General features: G+C 47.2%; 1 protein-coding gene across 1 annotated transcript; it reads left to right on the top strand.

The window, feature by feature from the left end:
- The first annotated feature begins 1,608 nt into the window (after positions 1-1,608).
- Positions 1,609-19,018, top strand: GABRE (gamma-aminobutyric acid type A receptor subunit epsilon). Its single transcript, XM_065901185.1, has 9 exons — positions 1,609-1,664; positions 5,789-6,009; positions 6,450-6,517; positions 11,289-11,509; positions 12,247-12,329; positions 13,696-13,833; positions 17,900-18,052; positions 18,170-18,369; positions 18,650-19,018. The coding sequence occupies exons 1-9, from the start codon at positions 1,609-1,611 to the stop codon at positions 19,016-19,018; spliced, it is 1,509 nt and encodes a 502-aa protein (XP_065757257.1).
- Positions 19,019-19,377: the final 359 nt, after the last annotated feature.

Here is a 19,377-nt window from a genome sequence, read left to right as displayed (position 1 = left end):
ATGTCAAGCTGAAAAGGCCACATGCCCATGGGGCTGGCCCTGCCACACAGCTGGGAAGCATATACACAGGAGGCCTGAATGTGTCCTGCAGTCTTTTCTTCTCTCTTGCACAGTCTGAACGGAGCCAGATCCCAGTGAACTCAGTGGCACTTAGACACACAGAGCTGTACACAGGCTGGTAACAAATTTTTGTTGAGTGCCCACTGTGTGCCCAAAACTCATCTTAAGTTTCAGGGATATGGTGAAAAATCCAGACAGACACATTGTTTGGTTTTGTTTTGTTTTCTTTTTTGTTACTGAGCTTGCCCCATAAACGAGCTCACAAAGAAATGCCCAAGAAAATCATCAGTTAGTGAGCAGTGTTGTGAATATGACAAAGCAGAGTGATGAGATGGGGGTGGGGTGATGGAGAGGGTGTATTAGATTAGCGTGGTACAGCAAAGCCTCTCCAGGGAGCCGTCCTGGGGGCTGGGATGCACACAGCCCGTTCTAGAGCAACAGGTGAGGATGCTGCTAGTGTTTGGCATCAGCTTGACAGGCAAATCTCTGCAATCCCTTCCCCTCTGAAGTGAATCATGAGGGTCTAGGCAAGAAAGATGAAGTCGAGGATGCTTGAGACTTGAGATGTCCCCCCTGAATGGGGCCACTGACCCCTGCACCCCACCTCCACCCCTAGTGCCGTCTCACTTCTGGCATCACCAGGAGACAGAAAGATATAGGCAGCCAATATTGGAAAGAGGATTTCCAAGGTCCCTCCACCTCAGGTGGTCCCTCTCACACCCAGGCCCCTGGACTGAACTGTGAGCCACATTGTGTCATTGTTTCCTTTGGGATCAGAGAAAGTCCTACCCTGAATGCCTTGGGCTGGTCCTCTGTTTGTGGGTCCTCCCCCACCCCTAAATACCTGGGGAAATGGCCTGTGTGGTAACTCAGATCAGAGCTTCCTGGGGAGACTCCCAAGTCTCTTTCTTTCCTCTGTGCCAAGGAAGATGCTAAGTTACTCAGCTTCCTTTGGATGCCAAAGGATGTGCTCTGAAGGACTGGAAGGTGTGTAGTGAGGATGGGGGAAATCTCAGAGGTCAGGGGACTTGGGAAAGTGATGAGATGCAACAGGTGGTGGGGGGAGCCAAGGGCTGGAAGCCACAGTCTGATCCCAGTGCGCACCAGCGGGCTGAGGGAGTCGCAACCCCCCCACCTTGCCCCTGCCAGGCCCAGTCTGCAGCCTCTCTCCCAGCCGCAGCGGTTCCCTGCCTGGGGCCCGCACACCGCAGGCTCGCCTCTTCCTCCCTCCCCCGCATCCCCCGCTCCTGGCTGTCTGGCAGCGCTGCGGTGGTGGCGGCGGGGGGCGGGGGGCCTTGGCGACAGGGCTCCTTCCTCCTCTCCCTCCTCCCCACACCCGCCGGAGCCTTCCCCTCCCTCCGCAGCAGCAAACACGTCGTCGGAGATTTCCATCGGGGCTTAGGGGGTGGGGCCAGGATGGGGGGCGTGGGGCGGGGCAAGTGGGAGGAGTGAAAGTTGGAGCCCAACAAAACCCTCCACACTGCGCTCAGTGCGGCCAGACCTTGCGCAGCGACCTCCGCACAGGTGGTCGCGCCGGTCCCCGCCACGATGTTGACCAAAGTTCTCCTGATCCTACTGGGCACGTTCATAATCCTTCCGTCGAGGTAAGTCTCCAACCCAGGACTCAGGATCCCTCCGAGCCCAGCTCCCTCTCTCCGGGAGCGAGGCCGGCTCCTGAGACCCCCGCACCCCTTGTTCCTCGAGCCCCGCGCCCACTCTGCCCCTGGCCCTCGCACGGTCTAGCCTGGTCCTACGTCCCCTCGACGCGCGCCGCAAGCCTCCGCACCGCTTCCCCTAGGACGAGCTCCCTGGGCCCCTGAAGGGGCTCCCAGGAAGGAAGACAGGACGCCTGTCACCTGGCCGCTCCTGTCCCCCCTCCCTCTACTCCTCGGGACTCCCGCTCTCCAAACCACCGCGGCGGCCGGGGAACGAGAGAGCACGTCCCTCCCTTTCTGAGCCTTTCGAGGGAAGAGGCGAGTGGCCAGGGCAGGCTTGCGCTTCTGGGGACTGGGGGGACTGGGGGACTTTGGGAAGGTGGCGCCCAGAAAGTCGTGCGGGCAGTGGGTGGAAACTGCGCTTAAAATGTTTGAGTGTTGACTAGTCTGTCCTCTCGTTCAAAAAAAAAAAAAAAAAATATATATATATATATATATATATATATTTTTTTTTTTTTTTCCTGAGCGCCTAGTGAGTACCAGGCACTGTGCCAGACAACTCTGACTTTACTTACTTCCCTTCCCACCACTCCTCTTGGTGCCAGTCCCAGGCAGGAGCCCTGGTTTAGTCTAAGAGTTCCCACCCCAGCTGTCCACCTCATCCCCCCTCTGCTGCCAGCTTCTCTCTTCCGCCCTTATCTCCCCAGACACCCTGCTGGGTCTTGCGCAGATGGGAGCCAGAGGCCAGAAATGGTAATCTCTTAGGTCTGTGGTTTGGGTCCTGCATTTCAATACCTCTCCGCTTTTCCAAAGACTAGCAGCAGGTTTCCCCTGAGCAGCCAGCTTCCCTCACACCTTTGCCAGGAAGGTTGTCCCTTGCATTTCTGGCTTTTGAGGGTGGAAGATGACTGCTTCATATTTTTGAGATGATTTCCCATTGGGCACAAACTGTCACAAGTTCCTAAGCTTCCTGATCTTTCCAGAATTCTAGAAGCCTCCATGTCACTGGACTTGTCTTGCTTTTCTGTTTTGGGGAGGGGGAGAGGGGAGATGGATTCTCTCCCCACCCCAAAATGCTTTAGCTCCTCAAGGGAGGGGCTGTGGGGCTCCATGCTGACTCATTGGTGCACTGGGGAGTGGAGGGGCTGGCCTCATCAGGGGGTTTGGTAAATATTTCTGAATGCGTGCTAGGAATTTCCAGTCATCCACATCACTCCAGATGTGAATTGGACTGGTTGGGAGAGATGACATGGTGACTGGTTAGGGCAAAAGAGGGGGTCTGTGGTGCAGAAGGAGGGAGAGGGAGCAGAGAGGAAAACAGCAGAGAAGAGGGGCCGTTGTGATGGAAACTAACCTTCCAGCCAGGGGGAAGGGCTGCAGTAACTGACGTTCAGACACTGTCAGCAGGGCAACCTGTGATGTCATTAAAGAGATGGGGAGGTGGCAGCGGGGTGTGCTGGCAAGGGCCACCTTGAACCACCTCCCTCTGGTCCAGGCTCAGCTTAAAATCACTTGTGTGACTTTGGGCACAGCCCCTCCCCCCATTTGGGCCTCAGTTTCTCTATCTGTAAGGCGAAAAAGAGGACTGATTTGGAAAAATACAATCCAGTGGCCCTTCTCATGGTCCCTTCCCTCTCCCTAGCTAGTTGACTGAGCATCCTTATGGGGGAGGGGTTGCAGAAATTCACCTCCATCTTAGATCATCACATCTAGAGGATTGTGGATGCCTGAAAAGCCCCCATGGAAAGATCCCACTAGTCCAGTGCATGAGTATTTTCACTTTTCTATTATTTCTAGCTTTGAAAGTGGGCTTAATGGCTAGCTGAGGAAAGGTATACATTGTCAGCAGCTCCTTAACCCCAAGGATCCCAGGATGAGGGTGTTTTTTGTTGTTGTTGTTCATTTGAAATTTTTTTACTGACAAAAGCTATTTGTAGGATGACAGCAACCTCAAGACCCTCTGATCTCACTTTCATAGCAGACGTAGTCTGGGAGCAGAAAGGCTTTGGTGGTCTTAGGGCCTTTGCTTGTTTGTTTGCCTCTTGAACCTCGGGGTTTTGTTGTTGACTTTGGACTTCTGGGAGGGGTCATTGCAGGCTCTTGGGTGGTCTTGGCTAACAGTGCCAGTCCTGATCATGCCTTGCTCCCATTCAAGTCACTCATTTTGCAGGATGCCAGTTCCCTAGTTCTCCCTCCTCCCCTCCCACGGTGGCTGGCATGATCTACTCAGAGGACTGGGGGAAAAGCCTCAGGGAAAGAGGACATCTCTGGATATGATATTTGGAAATGGAAACTGCTTTTCCCAAGCCCAGTTCTTCCCTTGCCCACAGTGGGAATTAGCCACTTCAGACATAAGAAATGGCATAGACTTGGCACATCTGTATGCCAGTTAAGCAATTCTAAGAGCTTGAAATACTGCAGGAAAACGCATTTTGCTGCTCAAGTTGGCAGTTCCTTGGTCTGCAGTACAGAGACCATGCCCCCGTCTCCTGCCTTGTTAACCCCTTATTTGCAGAAGCAAGTTGTCCAATTGCCTTTGTAAAAATAAAATCATTTTGGAAGTGTAACAGAATATAAAAGTGTAAAAATCAGGAGTAGATTTTCACAAAGTAAACATGCCCATGTAACCAGCACCTAGACCAGGAAATAGAACATTGCCAGCCCACTCCCCCACCCCTCAAAAGCTTCACCACATTCCCCCTCCAAGTACACCCTTCTCCCCAAAGGAAAACACTCTCCTGCCTTCCAACATCACAGATTAATTTTGATGATGGCTTTTTAAAAAGCTTTTAATTATAAATTTTTTTCAAAGACATATAACAGTAGAGTGAATTTCCATGTACCCATCACCAGCCTCATTAATTATCAACTCATAGCCAGTCTTATTTTCTCTGTATCCCACCCACTCTCCATTTCCAGCTTAAATTCTTTTAAAGCAAATCTCAGACATCATATAATTTCATATGCAATTATTCTAGTATGTATTTCTAATCATAAGGACTTCAAAAACATAATAAAATACCACTATCACACCAGCATTTTTAGAATAACTTCTTCATGCTGAAGAAACTAACCAGTCAGTATTCAAATCTTCCTTATTGTGTCATAAATATTTTTTTGTTGTGTTGTGTCTGTTTTGCTTTTTATGGTTTGCCTTTTAAAATCAGGATTCAAATAAGGTCCATATATTTGCAGATTTCAAAATACTTTTTATTGAATTAGAACATATATGCAGAAAAGTGCTCAGATCATAAGTGCACGGCTGATGAGTTGTCAGAAAATGATCACACTGGTATCAAGACACCCCCTGGTGCCCCCTTCCTCACTGCCTCCCAGCAAAGGTAGCATGGCCCTGATTTCTAACACCATCAGTGAGCTTCATACATTAGCAGATGGCTTTTTTAAGTTTTAAAAAAATTTTAGTTTAATTCTTTATATTATTTTTTGGCTGTGGTGCATGGTTGTGGCACTCAGGTTGGACTCCTGTTGACCATCTATTTCCTGAATGACAGTCTTTGTCTTTTCTCAGTGCTCAGAGCTTCCCCTACCCCCAGCCCCCAACTCCAATGCAATGGAGTATCCCAAAAGCAAAGAAATGCAGAATTTTCCCAATGTCCTAGCCCCCGCTGGGAGAGAGTGCTGTGGCTTTCCTAAGCATTCCTCAGCAATCCTGGCCCTCTGCCTGTCCATTTGCTCCCAGGTGTCACTAGTCAGGCAGACTAAGACCAAGGCTAGTAATGGCAGCTGATTGGCCAGAGCTCATACACCAATACCCTCTTGATTTTACGTTAAAAATTATTTTAAAATCTCAAACTTGCTTTTGTTATTGATTTTTTAAAAATAAAGTATGACCATAAGAAAAGGATAGCATGGGAAGTTCCCAGAGAGCAGCAGCTTTAGAAGAAATTAACAAGAATAATCTGTTACTGGCTCTTAATTTACTGTTACCAGTCATTCTTTAACTATGCCCTGGGTTGCAGGCTTATTTTGGTTTGCTTCCATCCCAAGAAGTACCAGCTGGGTCCCCTACAGAGCAGAGGACAGAGCTTCACTTGTTTGTTTTTATGTTCTAGGATTGAAGGACCTCATGTTGAATCAGAGAAGGGACCCTCTGCCAGTGATGATGATGTCTATGGCCCCAAACCCCAGGCTCCTGATAAGGAACTCCCCCCTGAAGAAATAAAGCCCACTGCTATTGATACCCATGACAGACTTGGCAAAATGCCAACAGCCACTGAAATCCTGGATGGTATCTTGAATAACTATGACTACAAACTGCGCCCTGGCATTGGCGGTGAGTAGCAGAACATAGTTCTCCCCTACCCCAGAGGGGAGGAGGATTGAGGGCCTAAGTGTGGAGAATGGGCCTGGGGTGTAGGTAATAGTGCCCTGCATGTGGGCAGGAACAACTTTGGCTGACCTGCCAGGTAAGAGATGTCAACTCTAGTCTCAGCAATGCCATTGACCTTGGTCTAGATTTTTCCCTTCTCTCACCCTCAGTTTGTCCAACTATAAAATGAGATGACTGGACTAGGTGATTGACCTTCGAGGTATGTTCAGCTCTTAACAGTCTATGAATTGGATCTTGCCATGAAAGAATAAAGAAAGAAATGGTATCGGATGTTGAAACCATGTAGTCCAACCCTTACCCCCTTTATTCCCCACTGACCACACCCTCCCCTGCCCCATGCTTCTGTTTAACACTTACCTCTGCCACTTCTGCTTACTTTACAGAGAGGCCCACTGTGGTCACTGTCGAGCTCTCTGTCAACACCCTTGGGCCTATCTCTATCCTGGACATGGTGAGTACTGAGCTTTGATTATAGTGGGGCTTTCACATACTTGTTTTTTCTGTGTGTCTGTAACAAGAGTTTTTTGGGGGAGAGATTTTAACCAACATGGACTTGAGAAGGAGGCTGAAAGGAACAAGTCCCTTGCTGCCTGAAGAGGACCTTCAGAATCCTGACTGTATCTTCCTGTCTTTCATTCAAAATAAAAATAATAAAGCAACTTTAAACAACACAATGGATTGCTCTTTTCTTCTGATAATGAATTTTTTTGGACTTAAGCCTGTAGTTACCAACTCTTCCTCTAGGAGTGTTTCTCTAATTTTGCCCTAGTTCCTTGTCTCCTTTTCTTTCTTTCCTTTTTTTTTTTTTTTTACATCTTTATTGGAGTATAACTGCTTTATAATGGTGTGTTAGTTTCTACTTTATAACAAAGTGAATCAGTTATACATATACACATGTTCCCATATCTCCTTCCTCTTGCGTCTCCCTCCCTCCCACCCTCCCTATCCCATCCCTGGAGGTGGTCACAAAGCACCGAGCTGATCTCCCTGTGCTATGTGGCTGCTTCCCACTATTTTACATTTGATAGTGTATATATGTCCATGCCACTCTCTCGCTTTGTCACAGCTTACCCTTCCCCCTCCCCATATCCTCAAATCCATTCTCTAGTAACTCTGTCTTTATTCCCGTCTTGCCCCTAGGTTCTTCATGACGTTTTTTTCCCTTAAATTCCATATATATGTGTTAGCATACAGTATTTGTCTTTTTCTTTCTGTTGCTATCATCCCAGTGTCACTACTGTCCCCAGTTAGCCTCCATTATCTCCCACTTGATATATACAAAACACAAGGTCCCTGCCTACCCCCCAATCTACCTACTAACCTGGCCTCCTAATAGATGTGCCTCCTGCAGTCCTGACCCTGCTTAAAGCATGAAGTTCAACCCCACATTCTAGCAGTCAGGGCTCTCCATGGCTAGAGCCAACCCAGGGCTCTATTTTTATTTCTTTTCACCCTTTAGAGACCACATGCACTAGTCACACTAGCATACGGGTGTTCCCAGGCTATCTGGTACTTCTGAGCCTTTGTTCAAGCTGTTTCCACTTTGGGATGGCATTGTTCCAATTTTCTACCTTATCCTTCAACTTATATCACACTTGTTTACCTGACCTTCTCTACCTCACTGTACTGTAATTATGTACTCTGTCTGCCTTGCTCTGTCAACTATGGGTTTCTTGATGTCAGGGACCCAGTATATATTAGCTGAGCAAACGAATTATAAAAGATGTTCTGCAAATGTTACTTTCATCTGCGGAGCCTGATAATGAGGAAGGCTGTGGTAACCAACTCCATCACAGCCATAATCTTGACCTGGCTCAAGTCAGACACAGTTTTAGTATACACACTGGTACCCAAGAAGCACCATGTGAGTGGGTGAGCTCAGAGTCTAGGCTCTGAGATGGCACTTGCAAATAGACACTCAAAGGTAAGTAAACATTCATGGAAGATCAAGGTGTTTACATAGGCTGAGTGGAAGAGTGGGTTTTCCCACTGTGATGCTTTGTTTGGCTGCCTAGTTCTTGAGGCACAATGTACTTATATATGGCTATGCAAAAAAATTACCCTAAAACACAGTGTTTTAAAATGACAAGTAGTCATTAGGTCACAGCTCCTGTGGGTTAGGAATCCAGGCATGACTTAGCTGGGTCCTCTGTTTCAGGGTCTCACAAGGCTGCAGTTAAGGTGTCAGTTGGGGCTGGGGTCTCATCTGAAGACTCGACTAAGGGAGGATCCACTTCCAAGTTCTCACATGGTTGTTGGCAGGGTCCAGTTCTTCTCTGGCTGCTGTCTGTAGGCCTTCCACAGTCCTTGCCATGTGGGCCTCTCCATGTGGCAGGTGGCTTCCCTTAGAGTGAGCAAGAGCATGAGAAAAACTGCTGAAGATGGAAAAGCCATAAACTTTTGGGAAATAACAAGGAAGAAGAGAAACATGAGAGGAGACAGATCTTTTTGAGTTTCTGTTGACATTTTAAAGCTCTTTTTTTCCTCTTCCCTTGATGTCAGATTTACTGTTTTTGCTGTTATCAATGTGCTTACCACTAAGTGAGTATGAATTTAGCAATCAGTTTGATTAGAATTGTTGATAAACTAAGAAACGCTGGGTTCTGAGCCATAGGTTGAGTTCTTCTGGTCCACCATCATGGCCACTGTTTACTGTTAATAGGAAAGGGACCTTTCAGATCATTGGTGGGGGGATGGAGAAAGTGGCCTAAAGAGTAGTAGAAAATCTGTGGCTACAATCTCCTTGCTGTTTGCGTAAGATATAATTTTGGGAAACCTATTTCTATCATCTGCAAGAGCCTGTGTGGCAGCAGAGCAGCAGCCCCACTCACAGTAGCTGAATACCCTATCCCTCTTTGCTCTATGCCTACTAATGTTGGCAACATTGGGCTCACCTGAAGTGATGATACCTGACAAGCCTGAGAGATACAGTTTAATAACCCAGCAGTCACCGAACCTGGCATGCAACACAGAGCTGGTCCAAAGAGGAGCCAACAATTTGATTTTCTTTGGCTGGTAACATAGTGCTATCGCCTGGGCCAAGTGCCTTTAGAACATTCCAAACACTTATGTGGTATTAAATTTCCCGGAGAAGTCTGGCCTTCTACATACTTCCAAATAGTTCTTTAAAGCTGTGGGAGGTCCCAGTCCTTGTACAGGCTACTTTTCTCTGGTGATTCTGTAGAGTCCAGTGCTTGGTGAGGAGGAGTTCCAACATCCTTCAGTCAATCAGAAGTTGTGTAGAGCTCAGAATTTGTCCTCAGGGAGAGAAAACAAGCCCCCTTGTCAAACTGGGGAAAAACTGAACTGTTAGTTATCAGTTGATGTGTAGTGAAGTTACAATTGGAATCTTGTTAAATAGAAATTAAATGCTCATTTGAAACACTCTAACAAAGAGCAGGAGCCAGGCGTGGATTGTAGAGGGGAAGGCTTCCTCTGGCTACCCAGAAGTTCTGTAGGCCAATTTGGAACTGCCAGCCACTTAGGACTGCAGAGCCACCCTGAAGGCCACTTGTGAAGGCTGGTGTGGCTGGGCAGGGCAGGGCTGGGGGCTCCCATGTGAATGGTAGCCAGGCTGCCAGCTTTGTTCTGTGTGATGCTCTGGACTCCTCGAGGGAACATTCTCGGCCTGGGGGTCTGGCTCCCTGCAATTTTGCAGTGGCTCTCACCACCTTTTGGCCTGATCAGCAAAGGCAAGCAGGGATTGTATTGACCCTCTGCATCCCCACCCTGAGGGCTCTACAGGCCTCCCAGGTTGTGGGTTTCCAGTTGGTGTTCATTGTTTGATGCAGGATAACTCAGGGGAAAGACCTAGGGGTCCTGCAGAGGAAAACTGGACCTTGATCCTAAAGGGATTCTTGGAGCAAGTGAAGTAAGCACTGGAGAGGAAGATGGGTGAAGGTCGTCCCAGGGCAAGGCCATGTTAACGGTGCTCTGAGCATCAGAACCAGTATGTTCCCATGAACTGTTTGACTTTGAACTTTGAGGCTCCTTTCTCTCTGAGCCTCAGTGTTGCTACCTCTAAAATAAAGGAGATTGGCCTAGCCCTCAAGGTTCTACCTTGGCATAGTTCTGGTACTTGCTGTTCCAGCAGCTTCCTTCAGTTCTATTACAGTCTGTTTTTTCTCTCTTCAATACCAGTGGTGAGATTTCTAGCTTCTCATGCTTCTTGCTATTAAAAATTCTTTTTGATGTTTAATAATTTATAGGCTAATGAGAATTGTAAGCTTCTAGAGAGTCCAATCATGAGAATTTTGTTCACATAGCATGTGTCTGGTACATAGAAAACTCTCAATACAATCCTCCCTCAGAATATGTTGCAGATTGGTTCTAGGACACCTCCCACCCTCCACAGATACCAAAATCTGAGGATGCTCAAGTCCCTTATATAAAATGGTGTAGTATTTACGTATAACCTGTGCACATCCTCTTGTAAACTTTAAATCATCTCTAGATTACTTATGACACCAAATACAATGTAAATGCTATGTAAATAGTTGCGAGTGAGGGACAAATTCAAGTTTTGCTTTTTGGAACTTTCTGGAATTTTTGGGGGGATTTGAATCTGCAGATGTGGAACCCACAGATACAGAGGGCTGACTGTAAATGTTTTGGTTAAATACTACAATCCCTTAAAATTTCTTTAATTAGTTGCTACTCAAACCTCAGACTACCTCTCTCTGCATGTCTGTGAGTGGTAAAGTTTTATTAAATTGAATCCTTATCTTCAAAAAAAAATAATTTATGGGCTATGCAATATCTAGAGACCAAATAATCATGGGTTAATTAACATCTGTGCTCCCCAAATAAAAGCTGAAAGGGGCAACTTCACTGTATGCAATCAAAAGTGTGTGTGTTTGTAAATGTTTAGAATGATTTTGACCTGAGATCTTTGATTTGCTATGGAAATATGGGGGCTGAGTGGGTGTTGGCCTGCTACAAGGGAGTAGTGACGTGATGAGCCCAGCCTGTACAATTAAGCCGCCATCACCTGTGTGTTTCTGGATTAAATGCATCTTCCCAGATTGTTGTTCATTCAGGAATGTTTTTTTCTTTTGGGAATACCTGGAAATAGAAAACATCCTACAGCCAAACTCATGCTGTTTTCCTCTGTGCAAACCTAAGTGGGTCCCTATCTACTTGATAGGCCCATCACAGGATGGCATGGGAATGTTCTTTGCCTGCATAGCCCCAAATGTGTGCTTTTCTATCCTTGCCACCAGGAATACACCATTGACATCACCTTCTACCAGACTTGGTATGATGAACGCCTTCGTTTCAATGGCAGCTTTGAAAGCTTTGTTCTGAATGGCAACTTGGTGAGCCTGTTATGGATCCCAGACACCTTTTTTAGGAATTCTAAGAGGACCCAAGAGCATTCGATCACCATGCCCAACCAGATGGTCCGCATCCACAAGGATGGCAAGGTGTTGTACACAATCAGGTATGTCAAGGCTCTGGAGTCTTGCCTCTTGAGACTCTTCTTCCCCTCCTGAGAATTTTTGCCAAAGAAACATGGGCAGAGGTTTCATCCTGAATGATACTTCTAAGGGCCCTTCCAGCTTTCCTAGACCATGAGCTCAATCCCCTCATGTGCTGACACACACACTAAGGCCTCAAAATAGAAAGATATTGCTTAAGACCACACACCAAGTTTGTAGCAGAGCTTGGACTGATATCTAGTTACTTGGCTCCAAGTCCAGAGCTCCCCCAACTAGAATGTAGCACGGTGACTGTGTTGTGTAGACAGTTCCACCCCAAGTGGGCACTGATGTAAAGACACGTCCACAGTGGTGGAATTGTCCAGGCGGAGCAGCAACACAGCAGTTGGAAAGATACCTAAGACCAGGCTGGATACTTGAATGCCTGGCTGGGAAAGGTTGTGTACAGGTGATAAGGTGGCAGGGAGGCAATAAAGAGTGGGAGAGTGTTGGCAGGTCCTTGAAGGTGGGATGGGAAAGAAGCAAAATTCCATCTAAGTTAGTCCATACGTTTCTCTGATGATGGAGACCCGAGTAGCCAGATATTTCCAAGCTGTTCTTCCTCTCTTTTTGTCTCTCCTTTGAGCTCTTTGTCTCAGCTCCCACCATTGCCACACATTGGTGGTGGTCCCCAGGCCCAAGCTGGGTGGCTACCTAAGTGTTCAGGGTCAGCCTAATGAGGCTCCTTTCTCCCTTCCAGGATGACCATTGATGCTGGCTGCTCACTCCACATGCTCAAATTTCCAATGGATTCTCACTCTTGCCCTCTGTCTTTCTCTAGCTGTGAGTACCTTCTTAGGTTTCTGGGGCCCCAGAGTCATCATGCTGGGCCCCTTCTTTTTCTTATCCTTTCCTTTTACATTTTTCTGCCTCTGCTTTTTCCCCTAAGATGGTGCCAAAGTTGTCCAGGGCCTCCCAATCCATCCTCATCTCCTTTCCGGCTAACAATACTGTGTTTCTTAACCTGGGCTTCACGTTGGGTTCATCCCTCTCCTGTCCACCCCACCTCAAATCAGTCACCAGCCTCTGAAGTGTATCTCAAGTATGTCTGCTTTCCATCTCCACTGTCACTACTACCTTGGTTTAGGTCTTTGTCATATTCCACTTGGACTTTGCAACATCTTCACTTTGAAGCTGAACATGTTCAAAACTAAATATATGGTCTCCACCGAACCTCTACCCCCAAGACAGATGTGTTGCTTCTGTGTTCCCATTTGTCTCATTGAAAGGCACCATCACCCACTCAGTTGTCCAAGCCAAGAACTTTGATGCTTCTTTCTCCTTCACCTCCCCATCTATTCAATCAACACATCCTGTTGGTGTTCCCTCCTGAATCTCTGTCGATCCTATTTCTCTGCATTCTCACTGCCACAGCTTCGAATCCTGCCTTCATTCATTTTATTGTGCACTGGTTACTGAAATGGCCTCCCATAACTGGTCTCCCTGACAACAGGCCATCCTCGTATAAGAACTAGAGTGACCTAGCTGAAGCATCATCTAGACTAGGTCACTTCTTAGTTTCAAATCCTTCCTGAACTCTCATCGATCAATTCCAAATTGCTTAGAATAGCCTTCAAGGCCCTTCATGAACTGGCCCGTGCTATCTACTCCTACATACCTCATCCATCCTCTGTGGGCTAGCCATCCTGAGCTTTTGACATTTCCATAATACATCAGGCATTTCCATCTTTCTGTGCATAGAACACCCTCCTCACCCCTTCAGCCTCATCCATACAGAGAATGTTTATATTGGACTTTTAAGACTTATTAGGAATGTCACCTACTCTCTGGAATCTTTTCTGGGTGTGTCCCCAACTGATCTTTCCCTTCTTTGTTTCCACACTCTCCCACGGGCGGGCGGAGGCTTCTCAGAGATATTCCAACAATTACAGATGTGTACTTACTGTCTTACTCAATAAAATGTGAGTGCTTGAGAGCAGGGCTCCTGCCTTGCTTGTTTCTGTATGTCCAGCACAGGGCATGGTACTGAGGAATGCTCAGTAAATGCACTTATTGGATGGACTTCAGCAATGAGGTAAGAGAGGTAAGGTCCCACAGCTGGTGAGGCCAGAGTCAGACACCATGCTGGTGGAGACCTCAGCTGGGCTTCCCAGTCTCACATGACTCTCCTTCCCACGTTGCCTTACAGTTTCCTATCCTGAGAATGAGATCATCTACAAGTGGGAAAATTTCAAGCTTGAAATCAATGAAAGTAATTCCTGGAAGCTCTTCCAGTTTGATTTTATAGGAGTGAGCAACACGACTGAAACTATCACAACCGTAGCTGGTAAGTGTGCCTTTGAGCCAGGGCTAGGCAGCAGAGGCCCAGGAGGGTGGTAGGGATGACTGGAGGTGGCCATCCATTCATCCAAATGCTTATGTAATCATCCCATGAAAATACTGTAGAACATGGCTCCTGTTTTGTAAATGCTAAGCACTTACAACTGTTTGCAGAGGAAACTGAGACTTTGTAACTACATCTCAGTCTCATCTGCAAAGAAGTAAGTGCTTTGCCAAGCCCCGCAGAAGGTAGGTAAGTAGATTAAGTTTTATTGCTGTCAAAATTTGCAACTAGGTTTTTCATGCAGACCCTTCAGTTTCGAAGTCTTTGTTACAACTGACCTACTTGGATGACTTTGGGAAATGGAGGTCATGTGACTTCTCCATACTCAGAAGCAATCCAAGTGGTTCTAGTTGAGTGGGATGCAAAGCCCTTCCTAATGGGAGGTGGAGGCTTGAGTTGTGTCATCAGCTAGGTGAGGGCTGGGATAATATGGAGGAGGTTTCAGCAGCTACAGTGGCTGCTATATCAACATTTATTTTAAAGGAGCAGGTCTGATACGCACAGATTCCTGTGAAAGACTTCATGGTGGATTCAATGTGGACATGGTGATCACTGGTTTTCTGACCTTGTCCCTAACAAGGACTAAAGGGGAGGGTCCTGGGTCTCTTAAACTTTAGCTCCCAATTAGGTGTGAGTGTCTTTGCTTGTGTTCCTAGGTGATCTGAATGAGGAGCCAAGGGACCTCCCTAGCGTTGCTCCCAGAGCAGCCCTGGAAACCCTCTTCACACATACTGACCAAGTCAGGGCAGTGGCGGCACTGCCCTCATCGTTTCCAGAATACGGATGGAACCAGTCACCCAACCAGCCATTTGCCATGGGAAGCATCTTGCTTTGCTTCCATGTGGCTAGGCGGAAAATCTGCTTTTTCTTTACTTGTTGAATTGGTCACTGGGTGAGGGATAGCTCATGCTCATCCGGCTAGAGCTTTGCTTGCACAGCACTAGGCAGGGGCAGAGAGCTGCTTTACAAATGCTTTCCTTTTTCTCGGGGGCTCTGGGTAAACAATTTTACTACCTTTGACTTAGGACCCTTGCTCTTCTGCCAGCTAACCATTGGCATGCCTCTTGCCTTTCTGCACCTCAGTTTCCCCAGACAGGTTGGGGACCCATCATCAAAAAGCAGCAGAAGAGACAAGGCCCAGGGGCTTTCAAGTCACTAGTGGTTCCGTTTAGTAGATGGTTGTGCATTGTTTCAAAATGGTGCCCTAGTGACTACAAAGCCCCAGAGCCAGCATCATCACCAAAGCAATGACAATAGGTAAGCACCAGTCCTCCTTGGGAGAGAAGAGGGTTCTTGGGAGAAAGGAGAAGGGCTTTTTTCTCTTCTGCTAGAGATGAGTTGATCTTGAATCATAGTTTCTTCAGTATCATAGTTATCTTTGGGACTGGACCCAAACTCTTTCAGTCAGTCCCTGGGCAGTTCTCTCCATATGTACTCAGCTCCTAAGCGTTCAGAATGAAGTGGGAGCATGCTACTCTGGCCACCTTGGGCCTTCAACCAGAGAATCCCTGCTTCAGGAGGCATTCAGAGAGTCCAGCCTTGCCCCCACTGAGTGAGTCATCTTTCACTGTTGGCTGTTGAGCTTTTGATAGAATTTTACCCATGATTAGGATTTTGCTTTCTCGCAAGTGAGTTTCTTCCTTCTCTAGACAATTCTGTTCATCAGAAAAATCTCCCTGTTCATCTGAAATTGGAGTCTCTGGAACTTCCACCCATTAGACTTAGTTCTTTTTCCCTACAAATACTGAGCTTACAGTAAGTCCAGTGAGTCTTCCACCGGGTCAAGATAAAAGAACTAGTATTATGCTTCCAGCCCTGGGTCATATTCTTTTACAGACTATACAACCATAGTTCTTTTTTCTCCCCCTTGTTCTTCAAAGCTTTGGCTCCACTCATCCTTCTAGTCCCAGTCCTCTGGACACAGTCTTTTTGATTGTGTTCCTCTGACAGTGCAGTGACCAACTGTGGTCTGGCTAAAGCAGATAAGAGCAGAAAGCATCTCTAGCTTTTTTCCCCCTTTGGCTCCTTAGCCCCAGGTATCTTTTTTTCCCTTACCCATGCTCCTCCATTCCTCAGAAATAAGAAAGTGTGTGTTAATATCCTTCACTTGGCCTTAAAAGACAAATTCCCATCTCTTGACAAGTAGAGAAGGTTCTTCTTTGCTGAAATAAATAAAATAAAAATAGAAAAAGCTGATAGGATAATAAATCTTGTTGTAACAAGAATATATAAACTCAGCAAAGTTTTGTGGGGAGTGGTTGTAGCTGAGTAGGGCTGTCTTAAATTGCAGTCAAGACCCCAGGACAAGGGAACTAGGATCTTGATAAATACATTCTGGCTATAGTAGGCAAGTGCGAGTGGTCCCTGCAGCAGCCCTGGAGGAGGAGTTCTATCCACAAAGCTACTATTCTGGACACAGGTATTCAACTGACCCCAGGCTACTTCCTTGCCTTTTTCCAGAAGATTCTGAGAAGTCTTGCCCCTTGAGTGTCAGTGCTGACAAGGTGAGTAGGAAAGGCTGCTCTTCTCATTCAGTCCCAACATACCCAGAATTGCTGGGCAGGTGATCTATTTTCTAAAATAGGAAGACACATGGACAGGTTAGTGTTCTAGTCTGCCTTACAAAGCTGTTGCCAGGAAGTAGCAAGAGTTGTTGAGCATCTGCTAGGTTCCGAGCTGTGCTGTGCATGGATGGGCAGGAGCGTAGCAACAGGGCTCAGATGAGCCCTGTCATGAAGGGGTTTAAAAACCCACCTAACTCAAGGCCAGGGAATTCTACAGCATCACAGAGGTGGAAAGTTGGAGCTTAGCTTCACTAAGGAGCCAGAATTTGAGCTATTATAAATCCAACATGATGTTGAGAGCAAAAAGGGATATTCTGGCCTCAGAAAAGACTCCAAAATCCCTGGAGTCATGGTGAGCATGCAGAGTGTTTGGGATGGGTGTGTCAGAGTATAAGGCAACATGAAATGTACAGTAGAAGATGCCAACTGTAGATATAGGTTGTCATCAGGTCCTGTAGGAGCCATCACTATCTAGGCTGAGAGCCAACATCAAGGACATGATACCCAATGAATGCGAAGACCTCAGTCTGCCTTGTAGATGTATACTCTGCAGACCTGACATCTAGAGGGCTGACTGAAATTTTCACTTTCAACTAATTCTTCTATTTTCTTGAAACACTCAATTTGGGCTAGGGTAATAGACTAAGAACAGGGAGTCCAGGGTTTGAATATTGGTATAAATATATGCATGATATCTCAGGGAATCTGAGTAAATGGGGGTTAGCTTAGAGTAGGGTGTACGTGTAAGATGTCAGTTGGAGCCAGGTTGTGGTGAGCCTTTAGTGTCAGATTACAGAGTGTAGACTTGATTCTGTAGCTCCTGTGGAGCAGGAAACCATCAGAGGTTTGGGGTAGGCAAGTGATTTCTTTTGGCCATTGATGGAACAGTGCTAACTAAGGCATTTCACCAGCATATGAATGTATAGGAAGGAGACTGAATAGCTTCTGTGCTTCCCCCACCACAGATCACTTTTAGTTCATTTCCTGAGAGTATACATTGTAAGGGCCAGTAGTGCACGTATAAGGCAATGATTCTGCAGACTAGATATGGCACCTCAGTGGTTGTAAAGGCCTCAGTCAGCCATCTGGACATTAACTGTGTGGTTCTGATATCTAGAAGCCTCACTGATTTACTGCTTTCATTTGACTATTCTGTCCCCCACCCTGGTAAGACAGATGTGCGATGTGGGCCAGCAGACTGAGAAAGAAGTTATTAAGGTTCTAGCCCTGGCTTAGCTCTTAACTGACCATGGGTCTTGTTGTGAGTCTTCTCTCGGGCTTCTTCTGATCCTCCATGTGTGGCATTGGATTAATGTGCCTCTATCCTAGGACCGTGGTGGGCATCCCATGAGCTGAACAATAGGACCCTTAATATGCATGTCTTGCGTGTGGGAGACCCTCATGGCAATGCTGTAATGAAGTGATATTTTTAAAATATCTTCCAGGCGATTACATAGTCATGACGCTTTTCTTCAACGTGAGCAGGAGGTTTGGCTTTGTGGCCTTTCAAAACTATGTTCCTTCTTCTGTGACCACGATGATCTCCTGGATTTCCTTTTGGATCAAGAAAGACTGTGCTCCGGCCAGGACTTCTTTAGGTAAGTGGGTAAGGTGAGCATACACATGAGGCACAGAATTGCATTTTCAGGGGTCCTTTCCAAAGTGTAATATATAGAGCAGTAGCTCCGCCCACCTCCACTCCTGTGCTTTCACAGGGATCACTTCTGTACTCACCATGACCACTTTGGGCACCTTTTCCCGGAAGAATTTCCCACGTGTCTCCTATATCACAGCCTTGGATTTCTATATTGCGATCTGCTTCATCTTCTGCTTCTGTGCTCTGATGGAGTTTGCTGTGCTCAACTTCCTGACCTACAACCGGACAGCGTCCCGTGGTTCTCCGAAACTTCGCCATGTATGAGCTGGGTATGGGAGTGGTGGCAAGGCTTTGGAGTACGGAGGCATGCAAGTGAGGGCACTAGGACTCATGACACATGGGTGGCCAGCTCACCAAGTGATGGGGGTAACCTGGGGCTTTGGGGGGAGTTGAGTAAACTTTCTGATGTGATGGTGGGAATTCTGGGGGGCAAGAAACAGTGTGCCAAGGACGGAATCTCCAGGAAACCCTGAGGCAGCACCTAGGCTTGGTTCACCTTTCCTTGCCTTGTTCTGACTTCTTCCCTTGTTCCTTTCAGCCTCGTGCCCATGCACGTGACCCAACCCCTTCCCGTGTCCGTGTCATCGAGCATCCGGAAGCTTTTGTGTGCGACATTGAGGACCCCGAGGAGGAGGAGGAAAGTGAGGAAGAGGAGAGTGAGGAAGAGGAGGGCCCATCTTGCCCAGCCCGGCAGTCCGTCAGGCCAGGCAGCACCCCTCGCCCTGGTGGCTGTTGCAAGTGGTGCGAGAAGTACTGCTGCACAGTCCCCACTTGTGAGGGCAGCACCTGGCAGCAGGGCCGCCTCTTCATCCATGTCTACCGCCTTGATAACTACTCGCGAGTGATTTTCCCAGTCACCTTCTTTTTCTTCAATGTGCTCTACTGGCTTGTTTGCCTTAACCTGTAGGCACCAGCTAGTACCCTGTGGGGCAGCCTCCCCAGTTCCCCAGGAGGTCCCACAGCCTTTGCCTAGGGAGTTGGGGGAAAATAGCAGCAGCAGCAGCAGGAGCAAACTAGAGAGTGTCTTTCCTTCCCCCTTGCCCAAATAGAAGCCTGCAGGGAATTTGTCCTTGCTGGCCCTCTCCCCTACCTGGCCCATTCACTGAATCTCCTTAGCAGCCCATTTCAAGTAAAATGACACCCCTCTCTATTCCTCAAGGGGCATTTATGATGCTCAGGCTTCAAAATGTAGGCTCTCAGTGACCAGCTCCCTAAGATGGTGTCCATGTATGAGTGGATTAGCTATCTCCCAAAAGGGCTAATACC

This window comes from Phocoena phocoena, chromosome X (genome assembly GCF_963924675.1).
Source record: "Phocoena phocoena chromosome X, mPhoPho1.1, whole genome shotgun sequence".
Lineage (NCBI taxonomy): Eukaryota > Metazoa > Chordata > Mammalia > Artiodactyla > Phocoenidae > Phocoena > Phocoena phocoena.
The sequence above is the reverse complement of the archived record's forward strand: the minus strand, read 5'-3'. Positions and strand labels throughout refer to the sequence as shown.

Coding starts and splice junctions, on each gene's coding strand:
- GABRE (XM_065901185.1), top strand. CDS start 1,609: ATGTTGACCAAAGTTCTCCTGATCCTACTGGGCACGTTCATAATCCTT. Junction 6,010..6,449: donor ACTGCGCCCTGGCATTGGCG/GTGAGTAGCAGA, acceptor CTTACTTTACAG/AGAGGCCCACTGTGGTCACT. Junction 6,518..11,288: donor CTATCTCTATCCTGGACATG/GTGAGTACTGAG, acceptor CCTTGCCACCAG/GAATACACCATTGACATCAC.